We start from the raw sequence: 19957 nt of genomic DNA on the forward strand, positions 1-19957 counted from the left end.
CTCTCGTTCAGGTTTCTCATCGCGCTGAAAGTGCCTCGGAATGAGCGATGGGTCACATTTGTAGCCCGAACTGTCGGTCACAAATTCGCCCTTGTTTCGAACTGTTGTTTCTGGAATACCTGTCATGGGGGATGGAGCGTGAACGTACGCAGACAAGTCGGTTATGCAACCTAATGCTGTCAGTTGAATACCGTAGTAACCTGACAATGGAGCAGCATGAACGGAACCGCAGCACGATATAATACTACCGTTAAATCAGTAATTCTACTTGCAGTTTTTGCGGCGGACATGTACAGTAGATCACAACTGACAACACCCAGATGCTCAATATTTCATTTCATTACGCATGGGGCAGAGGGGATGAACATTCCCTATCAGCAAATGCATGCCTATAAATCGGGGTATATTTAAAAAGGAAAACAGATCTTAGATAACATTAGAACTTGGAGTGCCTAGATTGACTACTGTTTGCTCCTTTAGGAGGGGGGCCACCTGGCAAGCCAATGAGCGCCACCTCCGTGCTGGTTGGGGCGGTGGCCTCACACGTGTTCAACAGACAGGAAAATATGGAGGACAGCGATGGGGCACCCTATCTGCCCCCGGTCTGCAGCCTCCCAGTTCTCCGACTACTGCAGCCGATGCTGGACGGCGAGGAGGACCCTCTTGATGCCGACTTGGGTAGAATGCTTGAACCGTTTCCATGTCTTGACCTGTACTTTCTAAACTGGTACCTTTTCGTCTTTACCCACTGATCTTCTCATGGATATGCATGGATACGGTTATAGATCATAATGAGTCTGCCTTCAGAAATGTTTCACCTGGTGTTCCTCAGTAGTACATACTGGCACCCCTACGTTTTTTAATAATCATGAATGACCTTGCAGCAACCATCTCATCTAATATTAATCTTGTTGCAGATGACTGTGTCGTCAATAACAAAGTAAAAAGTGTGCATGACAACATTCAATTTCAAGATAATTTAGTAAAAATGAACAAATGGTGCGAACAGCATGTACATTACTTATGTACAAGGTAACATATATCATTGCAGGGCTGGGTTCCATACAGCTTCAAAACAGTACATGGCAACTACTGCAGACTAACAATGACCATACTCCCCTGACAAAGAAACAAACAGCACAGGGTATTAAAATAATCATAGCATGATTTCTGCCAAGAAATATCTATACCAAGCACTCCAAAAGGTGGAAACGGTTAAGTGATCTAGTGGCCTAGTTTATGGCACAGGTTCAAAATGGATGAAAACATTGTTACACATTAGATCAGCAGCAGAAAAAAAAAATCAAATACTTCAAATTGCAACTGCATGAAAAACAAAAATACAATCTCAAACTTATAAAAACCCTTTCTACTCTTCATGTATGTCCCATTGTTCACTTCATAACTTCTACGTGTTCTTTCAATTGCAGAGGAGCCCGGTTCACCAGCTGGGCCTGCCTCAGACGTCGGTGCACCACTGTCACCAGCGGCTGCCTGCATCGCTGATAGACCTGCAGCAGCCCCAGCAGCTTGCCTGATTAGCCAGACATCTACTGCAGGGTCACCAGCTCCTACACCTGCGGCTGCTGCAGCGTGCAACAGTGGTAGTGCGGCAGCAGCTGTGGGCAGTGGTGCCCGCCAGGTCGGAGGACGTATGGCGCTGCTGGAAAGGAGCCTCGCAGAGGAAAACGATATGAGGATGGCCTTTGTCCAGCAGGAGCATGCCCTGCGCTGCAACTTCCTTGAACAGGACCACCGCGACGCACTCAGCAAGAGAGCTGCGCTGCATGAAATGGAAATTAAATTGCGCGAGGACGAGCTGAAAAAAAGAAATGCCATTCACGAAATGGAGATGAAGCTCCTGTGTATCAAGGAAAACATACTGCTGCAGGAGCTGAGCCAGAAGGCTGCACAATAAATCATGTTCAAACTGCTATGCCTGCTTTACTGATGGTTCACTTTTAAAGTCAAACTGAAGTATCACACACTTGGAAGTACGACTCCTCACCTTCATGGCCTGTGTGATGGGCCTCTTGAGCCTACGTGCAGCTCACGTAAAGCTCAGCAGAATGATGTTCTGCCGGATACGCAGACCCGAAGGAGAGTCCTCCGGGAGAATCGGTGGCAGGTGTGGCTGCCGCCGCCTTCTGGCATTCCGTGCCCTGGGACTTGGTGGCGGGGGTGGAGGAGGAGGTAGGGGCTCATTTCTTGCACGTCCCAGATTATGCAAAGCCGCACACGCGGTGATGATGCTGCATGAGTGGCGAGTCTTGTGCTGGAGCCGCATATCCAAACAGGGAAATCGTCTCTTCCAGACCCCAAAGGCCCTCTCGACGGAGTTCCTTGTTCGGATCTGGGCCTTGTTGTACCTAAATCAAATTATAAGGCATGTGATCGATTTTTAGGCATCTGGGAACATACTTGCAATCACTGTATTTTCTTTTTCAGTATGGAAATAACAGGTTGACATTCTTTTGTCGAGGTTAGATATGTTTTATTGACAACTTTTCGTGCACGCACGGCTTCATGATACTGTTGACATCTCATGGAAACTTTTTCGTTCTTGCGACATTTCGTCGACAAACGTTTTCTTCTGCTAGGTGGATTGAATTTAGTGGTCGCGGTCGTCAAATCTTATGATTTTTTTTTCATTTGCCTAATGCTGAAAAAGAAAAATTAGACTGAATTTACTTTTTAGTGAATGAACCACCGACGGCGGGGCAAGCTATGTCTTAAACAGACCACACGATCACACCTCGCTTTGCTCCGCTCTGCTAGGGGAAATGGTTCATTAGCGATGTGCGCGACCAAAAGCGCCGCTGCGGTCAGCTTTCGACGATTGGCCAAACCGTGGGCATATGAGCATTGTCAGATTGTCAGCTTTGACGGTGTTACTTTCGGATTGCAATGACTCCTAGCTTCCACTGTGCTTTTTAAACAAACCACCGAAGTCGTCGTCGCACCTGATGGTAAGTAGACAGGATAACAACTGGTGACGTCACGTCGAGGCAAATCCCACTCGTGACGTCACGGATGGAAACCATAACAGGGCGCCATTGAAACATCTCGGTGCTAAAATAATCTCAAGTTCGAGCTTGCACCAAGCCTTGTCGAAACCGCCAAGGGTTCGGCAAGGTAGGAAAGAACATTGGATATCGGCGAAGTGATCTGTCCATGAAACGCTTGAAGAACTGTTTGTCACCGGCAATGACTGCCTGCTATTACAGACATTAGTGATGTTGTCAGTGCAGTACCAAAACAAATCTTATACTTCTGCCGATGATTTGGCTTACCTCCCTCCGGGACTATTTGCCGCTCCAGGGTTTGCGAGCGGCGTCATCAGGAAAGGGAGACAGGCATAGCCCATATCCCCCAGCAGGACGCCGGGCACTCTGCTCTCCTCGTAAAGGGCAAGCGCACGACTGCCATCAAAGATGCGGCTGTCGTGCACAGATCCTGGCCAACTTGCCACAACATCAAAGAACTGTAGCTGTGGGCCGGTGATGGCCTGCAGGTATATAACATTGCATTAATACGGCAATTTGGGCCAGTTGGCTCATGCTCGAAAACAAGTGAAACAACTGCCCCCCCCCCCCCCCCCCCCCCCCCCGGGGGCTGGCTACGTGCCTGTTGCCCGTAAATAACGTCGCATATGCAAGCTAGGTATAGGCTGTGCAATGGCTATTTCGAGCGGGCCCAGAGGTGTACAATAAGCAGCAACAACACAGCTGATGAAAGGGTTTCCCTATGTTTTACAATGATCGGGTTGAACAGCTGAAATCGTTTTGCGTGAGCATTACCCATGCTTCCCAGCCTGGCAGTTTAGTAGGCAAGCTACGTCAATAAAGGGGGTATAAGAAATATGAGCTCACCTGGACGTTCAGGGAGAAGACTCCTTTCCTATTGCGATAAACTTCCGCATCATCTCCGCCGGGGCTTCTGATGCGCACGTGGGTGCAGTCGATGCAACCCGTGACGCCAGGAAACTGCCCCATTGCGTAGAAGTCGCGCATAACGCCGTGGTACTCCGACGCAGCCGGGAAGTGCACCAGCCTTCGGAAGAGCACCCTCGCGATGAGCGTCGTCACCGTCCTCACTGTGCGGCAGACAGTCGGCTGGGAGACATGCACCAGGATAGCTAGGTTCGACATTGTACATGTACCTTTTTTTAGTACACGGAAGTGACGTCATCACGTCTGATTGGTTGGAAACAAAAGTGACGTAATTTCCCTAGAAAAATGTGGGCGGAGTCGGCAAAACTGGGCGGAGTCGGCTACCGGACGTGACAACAAAATGACGTTTCGTTTTGTACCGAGTACGTTTCAAAAGGTACTTGCTCGGAACTAGGTGTCATTGGCAGCATGTTTTCGGCGGCGAGGCGTCGTCGTCTCGTCACTTCGTCTTTTTCTTTAATAGAGCTTTTTTTTTCGCCCGAAAGGCTGTATCGGGAACACCGCGATGCATTCGAGCTCCCGGAGGAGATCTTTCGGAACCCCAAGATCGTGGTGCGGTGGTTGTGCGACGAACTTCGCGAGGAACCGGAGGTGAGAAGAGTGCGTACCTCGTGGACGGTCATGACTGTGGAGCTTCAAGTGTTGTGTGCACTGCGCTTCTACGGCACGGGGAGCTTCCAAGGCATGGTGGCGAGCGACGAACACGTAGCGCGGGACCAAAAGACAGTCAGCGTTGCGGTCCGCGCCGTGTCCGTCGCTATCGTGCGTCGTCTCGGGGTCCAGCGTGGCTGGATCCACTTCCCCGAGACGCCGAGCGAGAGGTTCGACGCGGAGAAGGGCTTCAGGCTGCTCGGCAGGATACCCGGCGTCATCGGTTGCGTGGACGGGACCATGGTCTCCATCGTCGGCCCGTCCAAGAACGACCCCACCGTCACGAAGGCGGCGTACTGGTGCCGCAAGTACTTCTACGCCCTCAACGTGATGGTGGTAAGTACACTCATGTTACGTTGTCAAAACGCGCCCCAAATCTCTAGAAAAAAAAAAAAAAAAACGTATTGCCGATACGGTTTAAGTATGCCGTTTTATGACTGCGGGCTGTGGGGTCTCACGACTGCGCGAGCGTGTGCTCTACGTAGCATGTGAGCCGTGAGACTCTTCTCCCAAAAATAATACTTATTTTTGGTTTCAAAACGTGCAAGCTTCCGCAAAAAAAACAACAAAAAAAACACATTATTTTTGTTTCAAGGTAGTTAGTTGTACCTTGCATCCAGGAAGGTGTGTTGACATGCATGTGTCAGACAAAATAACTTAAAGGTTCTGAAATTGCGACTGCTTTGTGAACCATAAATACAATCTACTACTTGTGGATTCAGGTAATTACATGTCAATATCTCTCTCACTTTCAGGTGTGTCACGCCGACTGCCGGATAATGTGCATCGACCCACGGTATCCCGGGTCGGTGCACGACTCCTTCGTGTGGCAATTTTCCTTGCTCCGAAACCAACTCGAGCAAGGGCAGCTGCCACGCGACTGCCGGTTCCTGCTTGGTGAACACACTAAATTCATTCCTTACGCACACGGTGGCTCCCACTGCTTGAAAGCCACAGTACCACACGTACTGTGCTTGTTGTGAGACACACAGACACAGTTGCTGGAACTCCTTGAAGTGAGACAGCACCCAAAGTTTGGCCATTAATCTCTGTTTATGTCCACATAACTCTCACACTCTGCAGGCTACGAAAGCCACACTACACCAATCTCACGACAGTGATAGACTATGCAAGGCATGCGACCGCAGTGCGAGTCGCTGTCCGGTTCGGCCCACTCACTGTTACTGTCTGCCTTTACCCTCTTGCTGGTTGGTTTTCGCATGAAGTTGGAGCTCTTTCACTGATACCTGGGGGCTCGCCTGGTCGCTTTGACGGTCGTCAGTTTGTACGGAATGGGATCAATTCCTCCTTGGCCACTTGGGGCTCGCCAAATCTGTCCTCGGGTCGTCTCTGTCCCACACACTGGATTCTTTTCCCTGACCCGGCCTTCTTCTTCGGTCTGCCTATATAGCTCCTCCTACTAGACCCTCCGTGTCCCAACAGGACCTGACTCCTTTCCAATCTAACCACCCCCTCTCTTTTCCCCATCTCCAACTCCACCGAGGATTAGGAAAGAGGTTCGTCGAACTGGCGCCTTATCCCCTTGCTTGCCAAAGACAAGGCCAGCGTGTTCTGCTCTGCCCGTGCCTAAAGTCACGGCCACACTCCCAAAAGCAACAGAGCTTTTATCTGTCGGATGCAAGGGCCTAATAATGCACTTGCATACAACACAGCCCCCCTAAGGAATCGTGCACACATCCCATACAACCCACCAGGAAAACACATAGTTACATGAAATAACAGGGAGTTTGCAGGCAAGCTAGTGCTAATTAATCATAATGTAAACTGATACTGTAGTGCAGGAATATCAACACACTTTTAAGTCACACTTAAGTTACATTATAATTGACATAGTTGCACACAGCTGTTTTCTTGCCTTTTATTTTAAAAAGTAAAGAATGTAATATGTTCCATCCTCTACATGTGCAGGTGACAGCGGCTACTCCTCGGAGCCTTGGCTCATCACCCCTCTCCCCGGGAACCACGCGACCTCCACCGCTTGCGGCCGGTTTAATAAGGCGCATTCCTCGATCAGGTCTGTTGTGGAGCGCTGCATCGGGCTGTTGAAAAACAAATTCCGGTGTCTGCAAAGGCACCGGGCTCTGTATTACCACCCTTCAACAGCCACCGCCATTATTTCGGCATGTGCAGTGCTCCACAACATCTGCCTTGCATCGAGCGAGCCAGAACCGGAGTCAGACTCCGACCCTGAAGAGTCAGAGTTGGAGTCTGAGCCGAGCTCGGACGGTTCTGAGCCGAGCTCGGAGAGGTCAGCGTCGGCTCCCGAGAGGCTGGCTCCTGCCGGCCCTCCGGTCGGCCTTCCGGTCGGCCTCTCGTACGGGGGAAGGCTCTGAGGCAGCGCCTTGTCGCCCGGTTCGGAACCCGCCGCAGACGTGCCCGTGCAGAGCGCCACACGCAAGGGGTCCGCCGCCACGACGGTAGTCCCGACCACCAGGGACATTGTCGGGAAGCCCCTCAGCGCCCTCGCTGCGGTGGTGCCCAGCACGGACGCCGCCAGCGACAGGGAACCTCTCGCCACCACGACTGAGGTCCTGACCACCAAGGACCCCGTCACATCCTTGCCCTCAGTGAAGCCCTCCCCGTGGAAGCCGTAAAGTGCACACTTCGCTTCCTGCTCCACAGTCATGGCCGTCCACAAGCTACATACTCTCTTCAGCTCCTACACCTTGTGAAGTTCGTCTCACAGCCAGCGTGCTGCCTCCGGATACGTGTCGAGTGCATCGCGGTGAAATCGATACAGCCTTTTTTTTATTTTTATGAGCAGAAGGCACGAGACGCAGTCGACAGTGACAGAAAAGGTTCGGAGGTTTAGTTGCCACACCAACAGGTCATCTGGATTGCCCCTGCAAAGAACTCAGAAGTAATTTAGACTACCTCTAGAAAGAAATGCTTGCTTTTGCAGAGATTGCTTTCTTAGTTGCTGATTGAACCAGGGATATTGTTGTCATGGACATTGTTTCATTTTACAAATGCTTCAAAGCGTCTTGTCTTCTGCTCCATTTTATTATCTCTTTTATGGTACTTCATCAAAGTTAGGTGATTGTGTTATCTCAAGACAGTGCACATGTAGTTTGTTTTAAAAATTGCTTTATTTCTTAAAGAAAAACCTGTGACTTCATGAATAAAAGTGTGATAACATGGAATGTAAAATTTCATTCTTGGAAGTAAAACTGAGCATCGACTGGAACCATGTAAGCAATTGGGCAATCTTAAGTATATATCACAGATATCTTGTTGAACACTCTGGTCTTATTTGAGCACAATAGTTAAATTTCGAAAGGAAAAAAAAAATATATATATTTTCTGACTAGCATACCATATAAACACTGGACCACTTTGAAAGAATTATCACAGATGTTGCGCCAAACATTCTTATTCGAGCACAGCAATAGAAAGTTCTCGAAAGATAAAAAAAATGTTTCTGACTAAAGCAGCCGTCACTCGCGCGCTCCCCGTTGGTTCCGCCGACCCCTCCGCTGCCCCCGGCACACCCGGCTCCTCGTGGTTCGACATTTTGGTTTGAAGAAGGCGCGTAGCGCACATCCCGCATAATATTGGAACAACTTTCTCTCCAATTAATTCTTAAATGTATTGCAAAAGGGTACAAAAAAGCGGTTTGTTTTAACAACGCCCAAAAGGTTTTGATTGTTTTTCAGTACTTTTACCTGTACTAGAACAGATGCGACGGCCAGCGACGCACAGGATTGGTTGCCGTTCCTTCGCTAAACGCAGGAACTGCTCCCCGCGTCGTAGTAAATCCTACCCCGTATCCCGCGCGTAGGGACGCCTCAGGGAATGCGTAGCTACTTCCGCTCGTCGGTGGTTGGCTTCGGACGTCGCTGAAACGGGTGACGGGTGTCAAGTTTGCGATGACGTAGCGGCGTCAAAGTGGGCAGAGCCGCCACGTGAGTGTTGCTAGGATACGCTCCTCCTTTGCATTACGTCACTTCCATGTACCTTTTCTCAAATGTCCAACCTAGCGATCCTGGGTCTCCCGCTACCATCTGGAAGGTCCCGGCGCCGTAAAAGCGAAGGGTGACCAGCAACTGGAGCAGGGGGGTGAGCGGCAGTCCTCGGTTGTCGCCGGTTTGCTGGAGAGGCAGCAGCGTCAGGAGTTCCCTCACCGTCGTCTTCGTAAAGCGATATCTCGCGAGGAACTGGCGGTCACTGTACAGGGGGGCTAAGCTCGCCTCCGGCGGGAATCTCTCCGATGCCACGTCACGAGGGAGGGGAGGAGCTTCTTTTGACTCCGCCCCGGCGAGTTTCCCACTCCCCCTCTTACATTTCCGACCCCCCCCCCCTCCCCCCCCGGCGGCGGCGAGTTCCCCAGCGTAGCTCCGATTTTTCCCTACGCTCCGCAGTGAAGGGTTTTTATTTTGTTTAAATCGGGGGATCGGTGGCCGGCTGGGCTAGCGCACGCCAGCTCGGAGCATGTCGAGCGAAAGGTCCGTTGCAGAACCCAGGATGCTGGGTTCAATCCCCACCCCTGCCCGTTTCGATGTTGATGAGCATCGTACCGGCGTGCAGTCATGTAACACTACTGCGGGATGGACGTTAAAGACCCCAGGCTAGCGGTTGTACGGCACTGCATGGCTAAATTTCTCATCTACAGCTGGGAGAATCTTTCCCGTTGAGGCAGAACAAGTTTTAGGCAGTATCAACATACATACAACCCAATTTTTTTATTTAAATCGTAAATGACAAATAAGAATAGGTAGCAGCAGGGATGCTAATTATACAAACATTGCTTGGATGTGGGCTAGTTGATTGGACATTGTGATGGTTTGCTGCGCCACGTAGATGCAAGAAAAACGCTCTTGATAAAGATATAAACTGAAGCAGAGTATAGACGAAAAACAACATACAGGAATGGCGCAGACTAACAACTGTGTAATTTCTTTCTCATCTTTCTCCCCCCACACAGCCACAATATATATATATATATATATATATATATATATATTTTTTTTTTTTTTTTTTTTTTTTTTTCAGAATAGGGTGCACGTGGAGCGAAAGCTCGCGCTGCAGAACCCAGGATCGTGGATTCACCCCCACCCCTGCCCTTTTCGATGTTGATGAGCATCGTACCGGCATGCGGTCGTGTATCACTACTACGTGGTGCACGTTAAAGACCCTAGGCTAGCAGTCATACTGCACTGGCTAAATTGCTTATCTACAGTAGGTTACAATTGCGTAATGTTCTGGCATGTTCTCCTGCTGTATAAACAACTAACGCCCAATTTGTTTGTCAAAATACGGTGTGGAAGAAGAAAGATGAGAAAGAAATTACACAGTTGTTAGTCTGCGCCATTCATGTATATTGCTTTTCTTCTATCATCTGTTTTAGTTTGAATTTTATCAAGTGCGTTTATCTTGCATCTACGCAGCACAGCAACCCATCAAAATAATTGTAAAAGCCTGTAAATAATGGTAAAATGCGTTCCTGGTTGCAGATTGTCGTAAAAACACATTTGTTTCTAGGATTCACTTTGTAGAATTTGGATTTAGGATTCACGACGGGGGCGACGGTTCATTCACGGCTCCATCGCCTCAAGCCCGGTTCGCCACGCAGTTCATCGCACTGCCACCTTACCATGTCTTTCGAGAGACGATAGTGATGTTGAAAATGAACGTCGTCCATGTCAAACACATTGGCGTGGTTTAAATACCTATGCCGACGGCAAAACACGAACGAAAACGCTGCCATTTTGGACGCTTCTCCCTGATCTCGCGCCCAACTCGCCCAAACTCGCCTAGGTCGGAGCCGGCAAGCTCTTCCCATCCGCGGCGGCTTCTGCCACGTCACAATGACGTCACCGCATCTCGCCGCGAGTTGCGAATATGCAACTCTCCGACCGCCTCAAACCCTCCGTTTAACGTCACAATCTAGGGAGTGTCGGCGCGTGTCGTCATGCACGGCGCCGACCAATCGCGGCGGTCGGCGAGTTTGGCGGAGAACTCGCCTCGATCTCGCCGCGCCGAGCTTAGCCCCCCAGCTCCATCGGGTTCAGGCGGTCCGATAGATTACGCCGCGGCACCGACGGACCGAGCGGGTACATAACGCCGAACACAAGGTCGCACGCACGAGTAGCGAACTCAAAAGACGCGATCCTGCGAGCGGCATCACTCCGATAACCCGGGTAACTCGCCATCTTTTGGGATGAAGGGAGGCTCGAGTGTAGTTGAAGGGCGGTGCCACCGCTCACTTGAATTTTTTCGAGAAAAGTCCGAGTGAAGTGCGAGGCGAGGGAGCGTTTCGAGTGAAGGGGGATTTATGAAACGTGATGACACCCACTCAAGGGCGTTGGAAGTTAAGTTCGAGTGAAGTGGGATCTATGAATTCGGCGGTAACTAAGGGAAAATACTATTTTTCAATGATCTGTAGGTTTCAGTAAGCAGGCAATATTTCAGTGCACTATAAATTTACTGTACTGTCGTGGTTGCCGGTGTCTGGATATTATACGAAAGCTTCTTGCGAATGTTGCCTTTTATTATTTGAAATATATTTGTGTTTCAAAAATTGTCCGCAAAAAAAGAAGCATCAACTTGTAATGTTTTGAACGTTTAGAAAAGTTTAGAATAATATTTTTTGTTTCGGTTTTATCTTCGTGTGGCCAGTCCCAAAGGAATCAATATCGGTGGTAAATAGCATTTTGCCGGCCGTGTGCCAGCAGCTCCTTTAGCAGAATATCCTTTAGCGGAAAGGATAGTCAAGGAAAAGGAGCTTTGGGGCATCGCCTGACGGGGGTAATATTCGTACCTTTTTCTCGTGTTTACATCATTCTACGTATAAATACTCGTAGTTGACAGTAAAGATATCCTTTAATTAGTCTTTGGGAGATGATTGCACACATTAAACCATTTGTGCGGGACACATAGTTCAATTGAAATCGCCTTGTACTTGAGGCTTTCCCTTCTCCTCTGCGTTATTCTGCTGACCCTCCTCTGGCGTCGTTCGCTGCTGTCTCGGCAGGGTGCTGGTGTTGTAAATATCTTCGTCCTGGCTCAGCATCTTGAGGGGCGACCGCATCTGAATGAACAGATAGATTCTGGCAAATACGGCGACTACGTGCTCCGACACAAGAAGCACACCCAACTGGTCTAAAAACGTTTGCTCCTTCACAGAAGATGCCGAGGCAGCATTGATTTGAGCGAACTGTATTACAATGGCCCGCGCTGTGGTGGAAAAGTTAGATGGCCCGGGAACGGTGCTAGGCAGTGTGACTGGGTCCGTGTAATTTTGGGTGGTGTAAGGAGTACTCGTTCCGTTGGGGTCACTGGGCGCCGGTGTCTGCCAAGTGTATCCCGGGGTGTGGGTTTGGTATTGGGCGAGATCGAGGATCGGAGTCTCCTCCTTGAGAAACATGAAGAGGACGGCTAGTGCCCCGTCCGCGAAGACGGCAAAGAAGTGCGCCCAGCAAAAGAACTTGAAGAGCTTGGGCTTCAACAGCCAGATGGCCACCGCGTACAGGATGGAGATCCCGAGACTCACAGTCCGGAAGCAGGCGTCCACCAGGTTCAGCCCTCGCTGGTCTCGGGTGGAGGCGAGGGCCAGTGCGACGCAGAAGCACCCGGCGTCCTTGAACGCCCAGGCAGTGATGAACCTGCGCATCTCGAAGGCCGCGCTCGGTAGCGCGGCCATCTTGATGGCCCCGTGACAATTTCGTCCTCTCTCGGTCTGGACGAATCTGTCAGAGAAGGCCGGTGTGAAAATCGGGTGTTTAGGATGGCGTTATTAAAAGTCAGATTCTAGCCGTACTAGCAAACGCCGACGCACTCGATGGCGTCAAAGTGGCGTTCTATCGCCACGCGCTGCTACACGTGAATGCTTTGTTAACCTTGCTGTGAAAGTTAGGATATATTTCAGGCGTTTTACACGATTTTTGATAAAAATATAAAAATTAGGTAAAACCTAGCTTCCAATTAAAAGATAAAACAATCTGATTTTACTTTTAATACTTGACCTAAAGAAATTTTTTTTTTTTTTTTTTTGCAACGGCTGTCAAGGGTATTGTAGTTTCCGCAGTGCTCTCAAGGTGGTCAAAGCTATTTGAGCAAACTCACGCGACCGAGACGCAAGACGATGCCATTTACTCGCGCAGCACAGTGCGGGTCTTCTTCGTGGAACTCGAAGCACGCGGTACATCGCTTCGTGCAGTAGAGCATTGATACGAATCAGATGGCAAAGTTTCAACACCAATGATTATCTTATTCGAAAGTTCTATGTGATTTCCTGAAAATTTGAACAGGAAAATGGGGCTCATTTTTGTCTGTTTTCGGTAATTGGCGCCATAGAGCTCCATGTAATTGAGAGCTCCACCGGGCGCCATCTTCCCATAGAAAATTTAAGAAATTCACTTATAACTTTTGAATAAGATAACTGTTATTGCTGAACCTTTGGTATGGTTCGGACCGCTAGGGCTGCATTTGGGCAGAGGATAAGCGTTCGACAACGCGTCATCTATTTATTGCTATAACAAAAAAAAAAAAAAAAAAACTTTTTTGGTGTGGACATTCTATACTTGATAGTCTAGATTCCGATTTTCGAGTGCGGAACGCTGCGGAAGATTCGTATTCTAAAAATTGCAGAGGGACGTTGGGAGCGATATCTCTCTGCCACAGCGTGGTGAGAAGTTGGTGAAAACCTATAAAAATTATTTGGAGCCAGTGTTTTCAGCTAAGGTCATTCAGTTTTCGAACTTTCTGCAAGGCTCTGTGTGCCAAGACACGAGTGCCCTGGGACTCATGAAGTTGCTACGCGAAACTAAACTTATTAATTTTGAAACATTTCCACTGCTTTGGCCATGTGCTAAGCATACCCGTGGCAAACTGTGAGAGAGATCTTTTTCCAAGTTGTCGCTGATAAAAAAATCGCCTTCGTTCAAACCTTCTGGATGACAAGTTGAACTCACTTGCTGTCATGTCAAATGAAAGTGACCTTCTCCACGATCTATCTTTCGAACAAACTTAAAAGGTTAAAACAGCGCAAAAAACGACAACTATATCTTATTTGCCAAAGCGTAGGCGTGAAAAATGCCATTTCAAAATAGGACTGTTTGCACTATACATGGCAGTTTCATGTGCACTTGTTCCGGGTGTCCTCTTTCAACCTCCGTGTTGCCAATAAACACTTAGCTGTGATCAAATAAACGTAAATCTTCGTTGTTTGTCTTTTGTTTGTTGCTCTTGTGATCACAATAAGCCTGCTTATAATCAACTGTGCTTTTTTGTTCAACTCATTACAAAGGGCGTCTGTCAGCACCGAGTTTATTTAGGGTCGCCCTTGCTTGTCGTATTTTCAACAAAGGCATTTTCAAATATATTTTGTAATTAGAGTTGGTAATTTTAATTTTTATTAAAGTAGCCACTTTATCGTGTTTGTACGGCCCTATGTATTGCATATATCAGGCATGATATTGTATAATAAAGTGTAGCTTTATAGGGCCGTCCAACCAACCTCTGGAGCCGCATAATCGCGAAATGTGTAGGTTCGCCAGTTTGTAACCGCTAAATCAGTGGTTCTCAACTGGGGTGACCCCCCGTCCCGCGACTCGCGGGACTGTCCCGCATTGAGGGCCCGTGTCCCGCGTCCCGCAAGAAATTCGAAAATCATCAAAATGTCCCGCATTTCATACTGTCGTAAAATTCACTCTGAAACTCATGGTGCTGCCGAACAACGGGGCACGGAGAAGCGCGGAGGTCGCTGGTAATCGTGTGAATCGCATGGGTACGCCATTTTCTATCCAAGCATTGCGGAAAGCGACCGTCGTTCTTGCAGTAGAACCGACGAGCTTGCTCCGTCGCCTCTCCACTTCGTGGAAAAATATTGTAAAAAAAATTGCTCGCCAAAATTTTAATTATAAGATACTGTAATTATTTTCATATCGCTGTGTCACAGCAAAAGGTTTTCCGTGGATTTCTTTTTTTTATTATTTTTTCGTGAAGGGAAAAAGCCTGCAACTCAGAATTCGAAAAAGAACATACTGTTAAAAATTTGTGTACACCCTAAAAAAAGCCCGTGCGTCTACTTTCACGCACAATACTCGGAGAGCCAATCAGCGCAACTTACGGAGGCAGTTCTGCGAATGACGATATCGAAACATATGTTTAGACCAAAAAAACGCAGTCTGAGTTGTGACATTATGCAATGCAAGCGTGACGTTTTGCATTGCTTAATGTCAAAACTCGTACTGCGTTTTTCGGTCTAAACATGTGTTTCAGCGTCGTCATTCACTGAGCTGCCTCCGTAACTCGCGGTGATTGGCTCTCCGAGTGTTGTGTGGGAAACTAGACGGACGGGCTTTTCTTCAGAGTTTAGCACCACGTGGGATAAAAGTAAGCGTTGACAGGAAACAATAACCAGAAGAAGATTTACGGTTTCTTATTTCCATTTGATGCATTGAGTTCTGCTTGAGTTGATTTTTATGTTTTCAATTTCGACACATTTAATAACACAGTTGGCATAAAAAAAGTATGTCACTGGGAGTAAAAATATTTGAGCTGCATTGCTGAGCCTGCAAAACAATTAGAAGGTGTATAAACAGCACAGGATATTAAATGTGTTAACAGAACCTCGGTTCGTGGTATGCGTGTTAATAAATTTCCTCTATCCCCCTCCCCCCCCTGCCGCTCCCACTGCCCCGCATTTCGCTTGCCTAAAGGTGGTCACCCTATTCTCAACCATGGACGTTTTGCGGACCCTTTGTGGATCCGCGGAGATGGTGGAGGACCCCGTTCGTGGTGAAGGAAAGGGAGAGGTATAGCCTTTAAGAAATTGATATAACTAAAGGCTAGTGTGAAGCAGACTTTTTTCATTGACATACACACGATAAAACTCACCGGAAAGTTAAAACGTTTCTTCTCAATCTAAAAAAAAAACAAAAAAACTCTTTTTTTTTTTTTTGCCGGGCTTTAACCGCTCGTTACTTAATGGGCAAATTTCGCTACACAAACCTGAGTTTCAGCAGTGCACGAGAGTATTCATTCTTTTGGAGGTTTATTATGAAGACTTAATGAAGGTTGTACGGCCCTTGAATATTTCCTTGAGAGCGCTGGAGATTTTTAATAAAATCCGGAAATATGACCGTTTTGACAGTTCTGAGTGCGTTTCGAGGCATTTTTGAAAATACAATTATTTAGAAGGCCAACGTGACAAAACGCTTACCCGTACGTACTAGGGGTACCCCTAAATTTAATTTTAAGACCACGACAAGAACACTAAATATTGTTGTATTTGTGTAAACAAAATCACCCTGTTAATTTTATTTCTAACGTGTTAAACGAGATGGCTACACTAGTACTAAATGCCTCAAACCTACACTCAAACCGGAGATTTTATTGTTGTTGCTGTTTTTCTCTCGAGCTCGAATTCGACTGCGATGTCTGGTTGCTCGGTTATCGGCAGCACGTGTAGCGAAAGCTCGCACTGTAAAGCCATCGTGGATTCAATCCCCCGCCCCCGCCCCTTTCAATCTGGATGAGCATCGGATCGGCGTGCTGTCATGTATCACTATTGCGTGATGCAAGTCAAGGTGGTATTGCACTGGCAAAATTTCTCACCTACAGCGAGTGACTCGTCGCAACTGTGAATTGACTGACCGACTACACGCTGTATAAATATCCACACAACCCCAATTATTACTTTTGCGTTTGTCTTCCAAGTAGCGTCAAGTGCGCCAGTGCACGAGGCCCGTGTATCGAGCGGTCTAGAGCCACTATTTAGCTTTGTGGCAGAGGCTGTGCGCGGTTCCATGCTAATTAAAGGAATTCACAATTAAACAAAAATAACTATATTAGATCAACTCGATTACAGAAATATGCTATTAGCCCCGAGAAGTTCGCGTGGCGCCCCCTTACGGCGAACCGGGGTGACGTCACGGCGAGGAGAGAATTTTTCCCCGACTCGGCCCGCTCGCCCTGTGGCCTTTCCGGCGCTAGCTGACGGCGCGCTCGTTTCTATTTAATTTTTTTTGGCGTGTTTTTCGTAGGAAGTGTAAATTTTTATATGAACCTTTATTGAGGTATGGCCTGTAGCTACAGGCGAAACTTCAACCAACATTTTAAGCATGGTTGACAGGGCAGGGAACGCATGAATCGCAGCTGGTATATGAAAATAATGAAATATGGCCACAATTGCAGGAGCATCACTATAGATTTACACCTCGCACAATAAATGCTGCTGATGGTCAAAATGAATTGGCAGGTTATGTATACTATTTTTTTTTTGTATCTGTTTTTAAACAAGATCGCCGAAGCAGAAAAGCAGCATGCTGCTCGAGCAACATGTTAAATACAGTCTGGGCCATCAAGAAAGAATCACAAGTAAGACAGCCCAAGTGCAGAAGAAAAGAAAAAAAAAAAAAAAGGAACATTTATTATATACATTGCTTGCATTTGACCTTTGCTGGATTCGGATAGTATTTCAATGAACTACACGGGTGGTATTTGTGGACTTGTTTATATCAACCCGCAAATAATGTATAACAAACGTAAGCGAAGGTGTCTAGCTCGTTATTAGCCCCTTAAGCCCTAAAATTGAGATTTTACTTAAATAGAATTGTCCTGAAGCTAAAATACCAGAAGCTTTTCTCACGCAGACTGCCGCCCTTCAGAGGTTCCACATTTTCTGCTGCTAGTGCCGCATCTACCACTGGGCAGACGTTCGAATGCTTGCTTTTACTCCTGTTTTCCTCTGATGTCAGAGAGTCCAGCTGTAGCGAGTTTGGAGGCTGAGGAAGCTTTTGGGGACCTGCAGCAGTGCCTCTTTTAATTGGAAATGACAATTCAGACTAAACGGTGCATTCTTGGAATAGGCTGGAATAAAGAATGTCAGGAAAAAGTATAAACATTCCATATTACGGCACTATTGCCGTGCATAGTTTGGCAGTTCAATATATATCATACAGACAACTGGGGGCGATTCGGCCGTTTTTGCTGCTACCATACAAACTAATTTCCAGTAATTGTGCAGCTTCTAAGAAATATGCCTGCATACGTGTATAAACTATATAATTAATTCGCGAAGAAGCTACATTTATGTAAAACAACCCTGTTCCACGAGCACTTCCAAGATCATCAGACGCATGGCCTTTAAAGCATCTGCGAACCAGCGCATGCAGAGTGGCAGCGCAGAGTCAGGGTCGCGAGCTAATTTGCCAACTACCCAAAGGCCCATGATATAAATGCCACTTCAAATGCCTTGAAAGCGGGATCTAATATCGTCTTAAATCATGAACGTGCAAGGAACAGAATTCCAGCGTCTGAAACGCTTGCGCCATCGCTTCACCGACCCCTCGCAAGATTGCCTTGTGTCGTGTGGACGGACGGGGAGGTTCATCGGCGGAATTGTCTCCGCCGAAAGCTTTCGAGATTTGTAACCCAATTTTAAAGGTAAAAGGGACAAGGAGGCTTATAAAATGTACGGAAGCACGTCAATACCGGCCTAACTCAACGTCTCGCACACCAGGTAAACGAAGTCCAGCTCCTCGAAGAGCTTGGGGCACACAACGCCAAACCAGGAAACCGGTGCTGGGAGGCGAGCCGATGCGAGATCGCGGAGCGGAGTACTCCCCCTGACGTCACAGTACACCTCACCCAATCCGGGCGCGGCGACCGCAGCGACGCTTGTGCTCGCTCTCGGGGTCACTGTTCAAGTCGACGTCGCCGCGATCTTGTCCGTTCGAGTTCCTTTGTTCGACTCTTCGCCCGTCCGGCGCTTTCCTCCTCCCGTCTTGCCCTCACCCCAGCCCCCATCGCCGCGCTCAGGCTGCTGGAGATGTCGGCTCGGGTCCCCCAGCGATGAGCAGAATTCGTTCACTGGGATAGTTCAAGGGGGAAGAGGAGCTGGACGGGACGCCGAAGTGTAACCCCACCAGGCAGGCGCACCAAACACGAACGCACGTGGTTGTCCCGACCCCGCTGAACTTGTTCTATCCGCCCCATGCTCCACATGAGCCGTGGCGTTTTGTTTTCATGGACGAGGACGAGATCCCCGTCCCGCAGGTCGTTCGTGCGTGTCTCTGTTGCCCGGTGTGCTGAGCGGAGCTGCAGGAGGTACTCCTTTTGCCACCTCCCCCAGAACTGATTCAGTAGTCTTTGTCGGTGCCGCCACCGTCTGGTGTCGTCCCCCCTCGTCGAAACTGGCACGTTCTCCACGCTGGTCGATGGGAGCGCCGTCAGCCAGCCGCCCCCCCCCCCCCCCCCCCCCCAAAAAAAAAAAAAAAAAAAAAAAAGTGCGCAGGCGTCAACGCCTCCTGCTCGTGTGGAGCGTCGTGAACGGGAGCCAGGGGTCGAGAATTTACGACGGCTTCAACTTCTTGTAGTATGGTCGTCATTTCTTCGAATCCAAACTTGTTCTTTCCGAGTATCACTCGTAGGCTCCGCTTCACTGTCTGTACCATCCTCTCCCAGAAACCGCCCCACCACGCTGCTCTTTCGGCAATAAACCTCCACTTGATACGATTTTGTGAGCAGTGGTCCAGGAAGTGTGGGTTCCTTAGCACGTCCCACATGCCGCACAAGTCCTTTGCTGCCCTTTTTAAGGTGAGGGCGTTGTCCGTGTACACGACTCTCGGTAGTCCCCGACGTGCAGTGAACCGCTGAAAGGCCATAATGAAGGCCTCGGTCGTCAGGTTGGAAACGAGTTCCAAGTGCACAGCTCGTGTAACGGCGCAGGTAAACAGAGCGATGTAGGCCTTTTGGTCCGACGGGGAAGCCTTCACTAGTAGTGGTCCAGCAAAGTCAATTCCCACCACCTCGAAGGGGGCGGCCCGGTCGCTCTTCCGGCAGCGGAGCGGTCGGTGCGGAGGCTGGCCTGTCTTGCTCGCCGGCAGGCGTTGCAACGGTTTATTATACTTTCCTGGCGAGCTGACGCACACGTGGTACCCAGTAGCGTTCACGTACTTCGTTTAAGGTATCTTGGACACCACCGTGCATCGTCCTTCGGTGCGCATCGTTCACAATAAGTTCAGTGAGGGGGTGAGATGGCGGTAATAAGTGCGGATGTCTGACTGTCACATCGGTCTGTGCATTCCGAAGCCTCCCACCGACCCTCACTCGTCCATCCGCATCCACAAAGGGCTTCAGTAACACGGTTTCGCTGTTCGTGCTTCGGGTTCCACCCGCGGTGCCCATTTCCGCTCTGTATGCTTCTTGAGCCTTCACAATCCAGTAATTCTCGGCTTGCTCGAGCTCCTCTGCAGTAAGTGGACCCCCAGCCCGTTCTCGCTTGTTTCGACTATTCTTGATGAAGCGAAACATCCAGGCGGTAACCCTGAGGGGTCTCATTATGCGACTGTAACTGCTCAGATTTAGGAGCTCCGGCCCCTTCACCT

General features: G+C 48.6%; 2 protein-coding genes across 2 annotated transcripts; one reads left to right on the forward strand and one right to left on the reverse strand.

Annotated features, from left to right (window-relative positions):
• The first annotated feature begins 503 nt into the window (after nucleotides 1-503).
• On the forward strand, nucleotides 504-2000 carry LOC120840215. Its single transcript, XM_040210625.3, has 2 exons — nucleotides 504-678; nucleotides 1431-2000. The coding sequence occupies exons 1-2, from the start codon at nucleotides 504-506 to the stop codon at nucleotides 1916-1918; spliced, it is 663 nt and encodes a 220-aa protein (XP_040066559.1). The 3' UTR covers nucleotides 1919-2000.
• A 16452-nt stretch (nucleotides 2001-18452) lies between these two features.
• On the reverse strand, nucleotides 18453-19151 carry LOC120840217 (the record flags this gene model as incomplete). The annotated part of the gene is made up of 2 exons (XM_040210628.2): nucleotides 18852-19151; nucleotides 18453-18816 (listed from the first exon to the last, which is right to left on the reverse strand). Coding segments are annotated over exons 1-2 (648 nt in total), but the record flags the coding sequence as incomplete, so codon positions are not given.
• Nucleotides 19152-19957: the final 806 nt, after the last annotated feature.

This window comes from Ixodes scapularis, unplaced genomic scaffold, assembly GCF_016920785.2.
Source record: "Ixodes scapularis isolate PalLabHiFi unplaced genomic scaffold, ASM1692078v2 PGA_scaffold0__279_contigs__length_252992795, whole genome shotgun sequence".
Classification (NCBI taxonomy): domain Eukaryota; kingdom Metazoa; phylum Arthropoda; class Arachnida; order Ixodida; family Ixodidae; genus Ixodes; species Ixodes scapularis.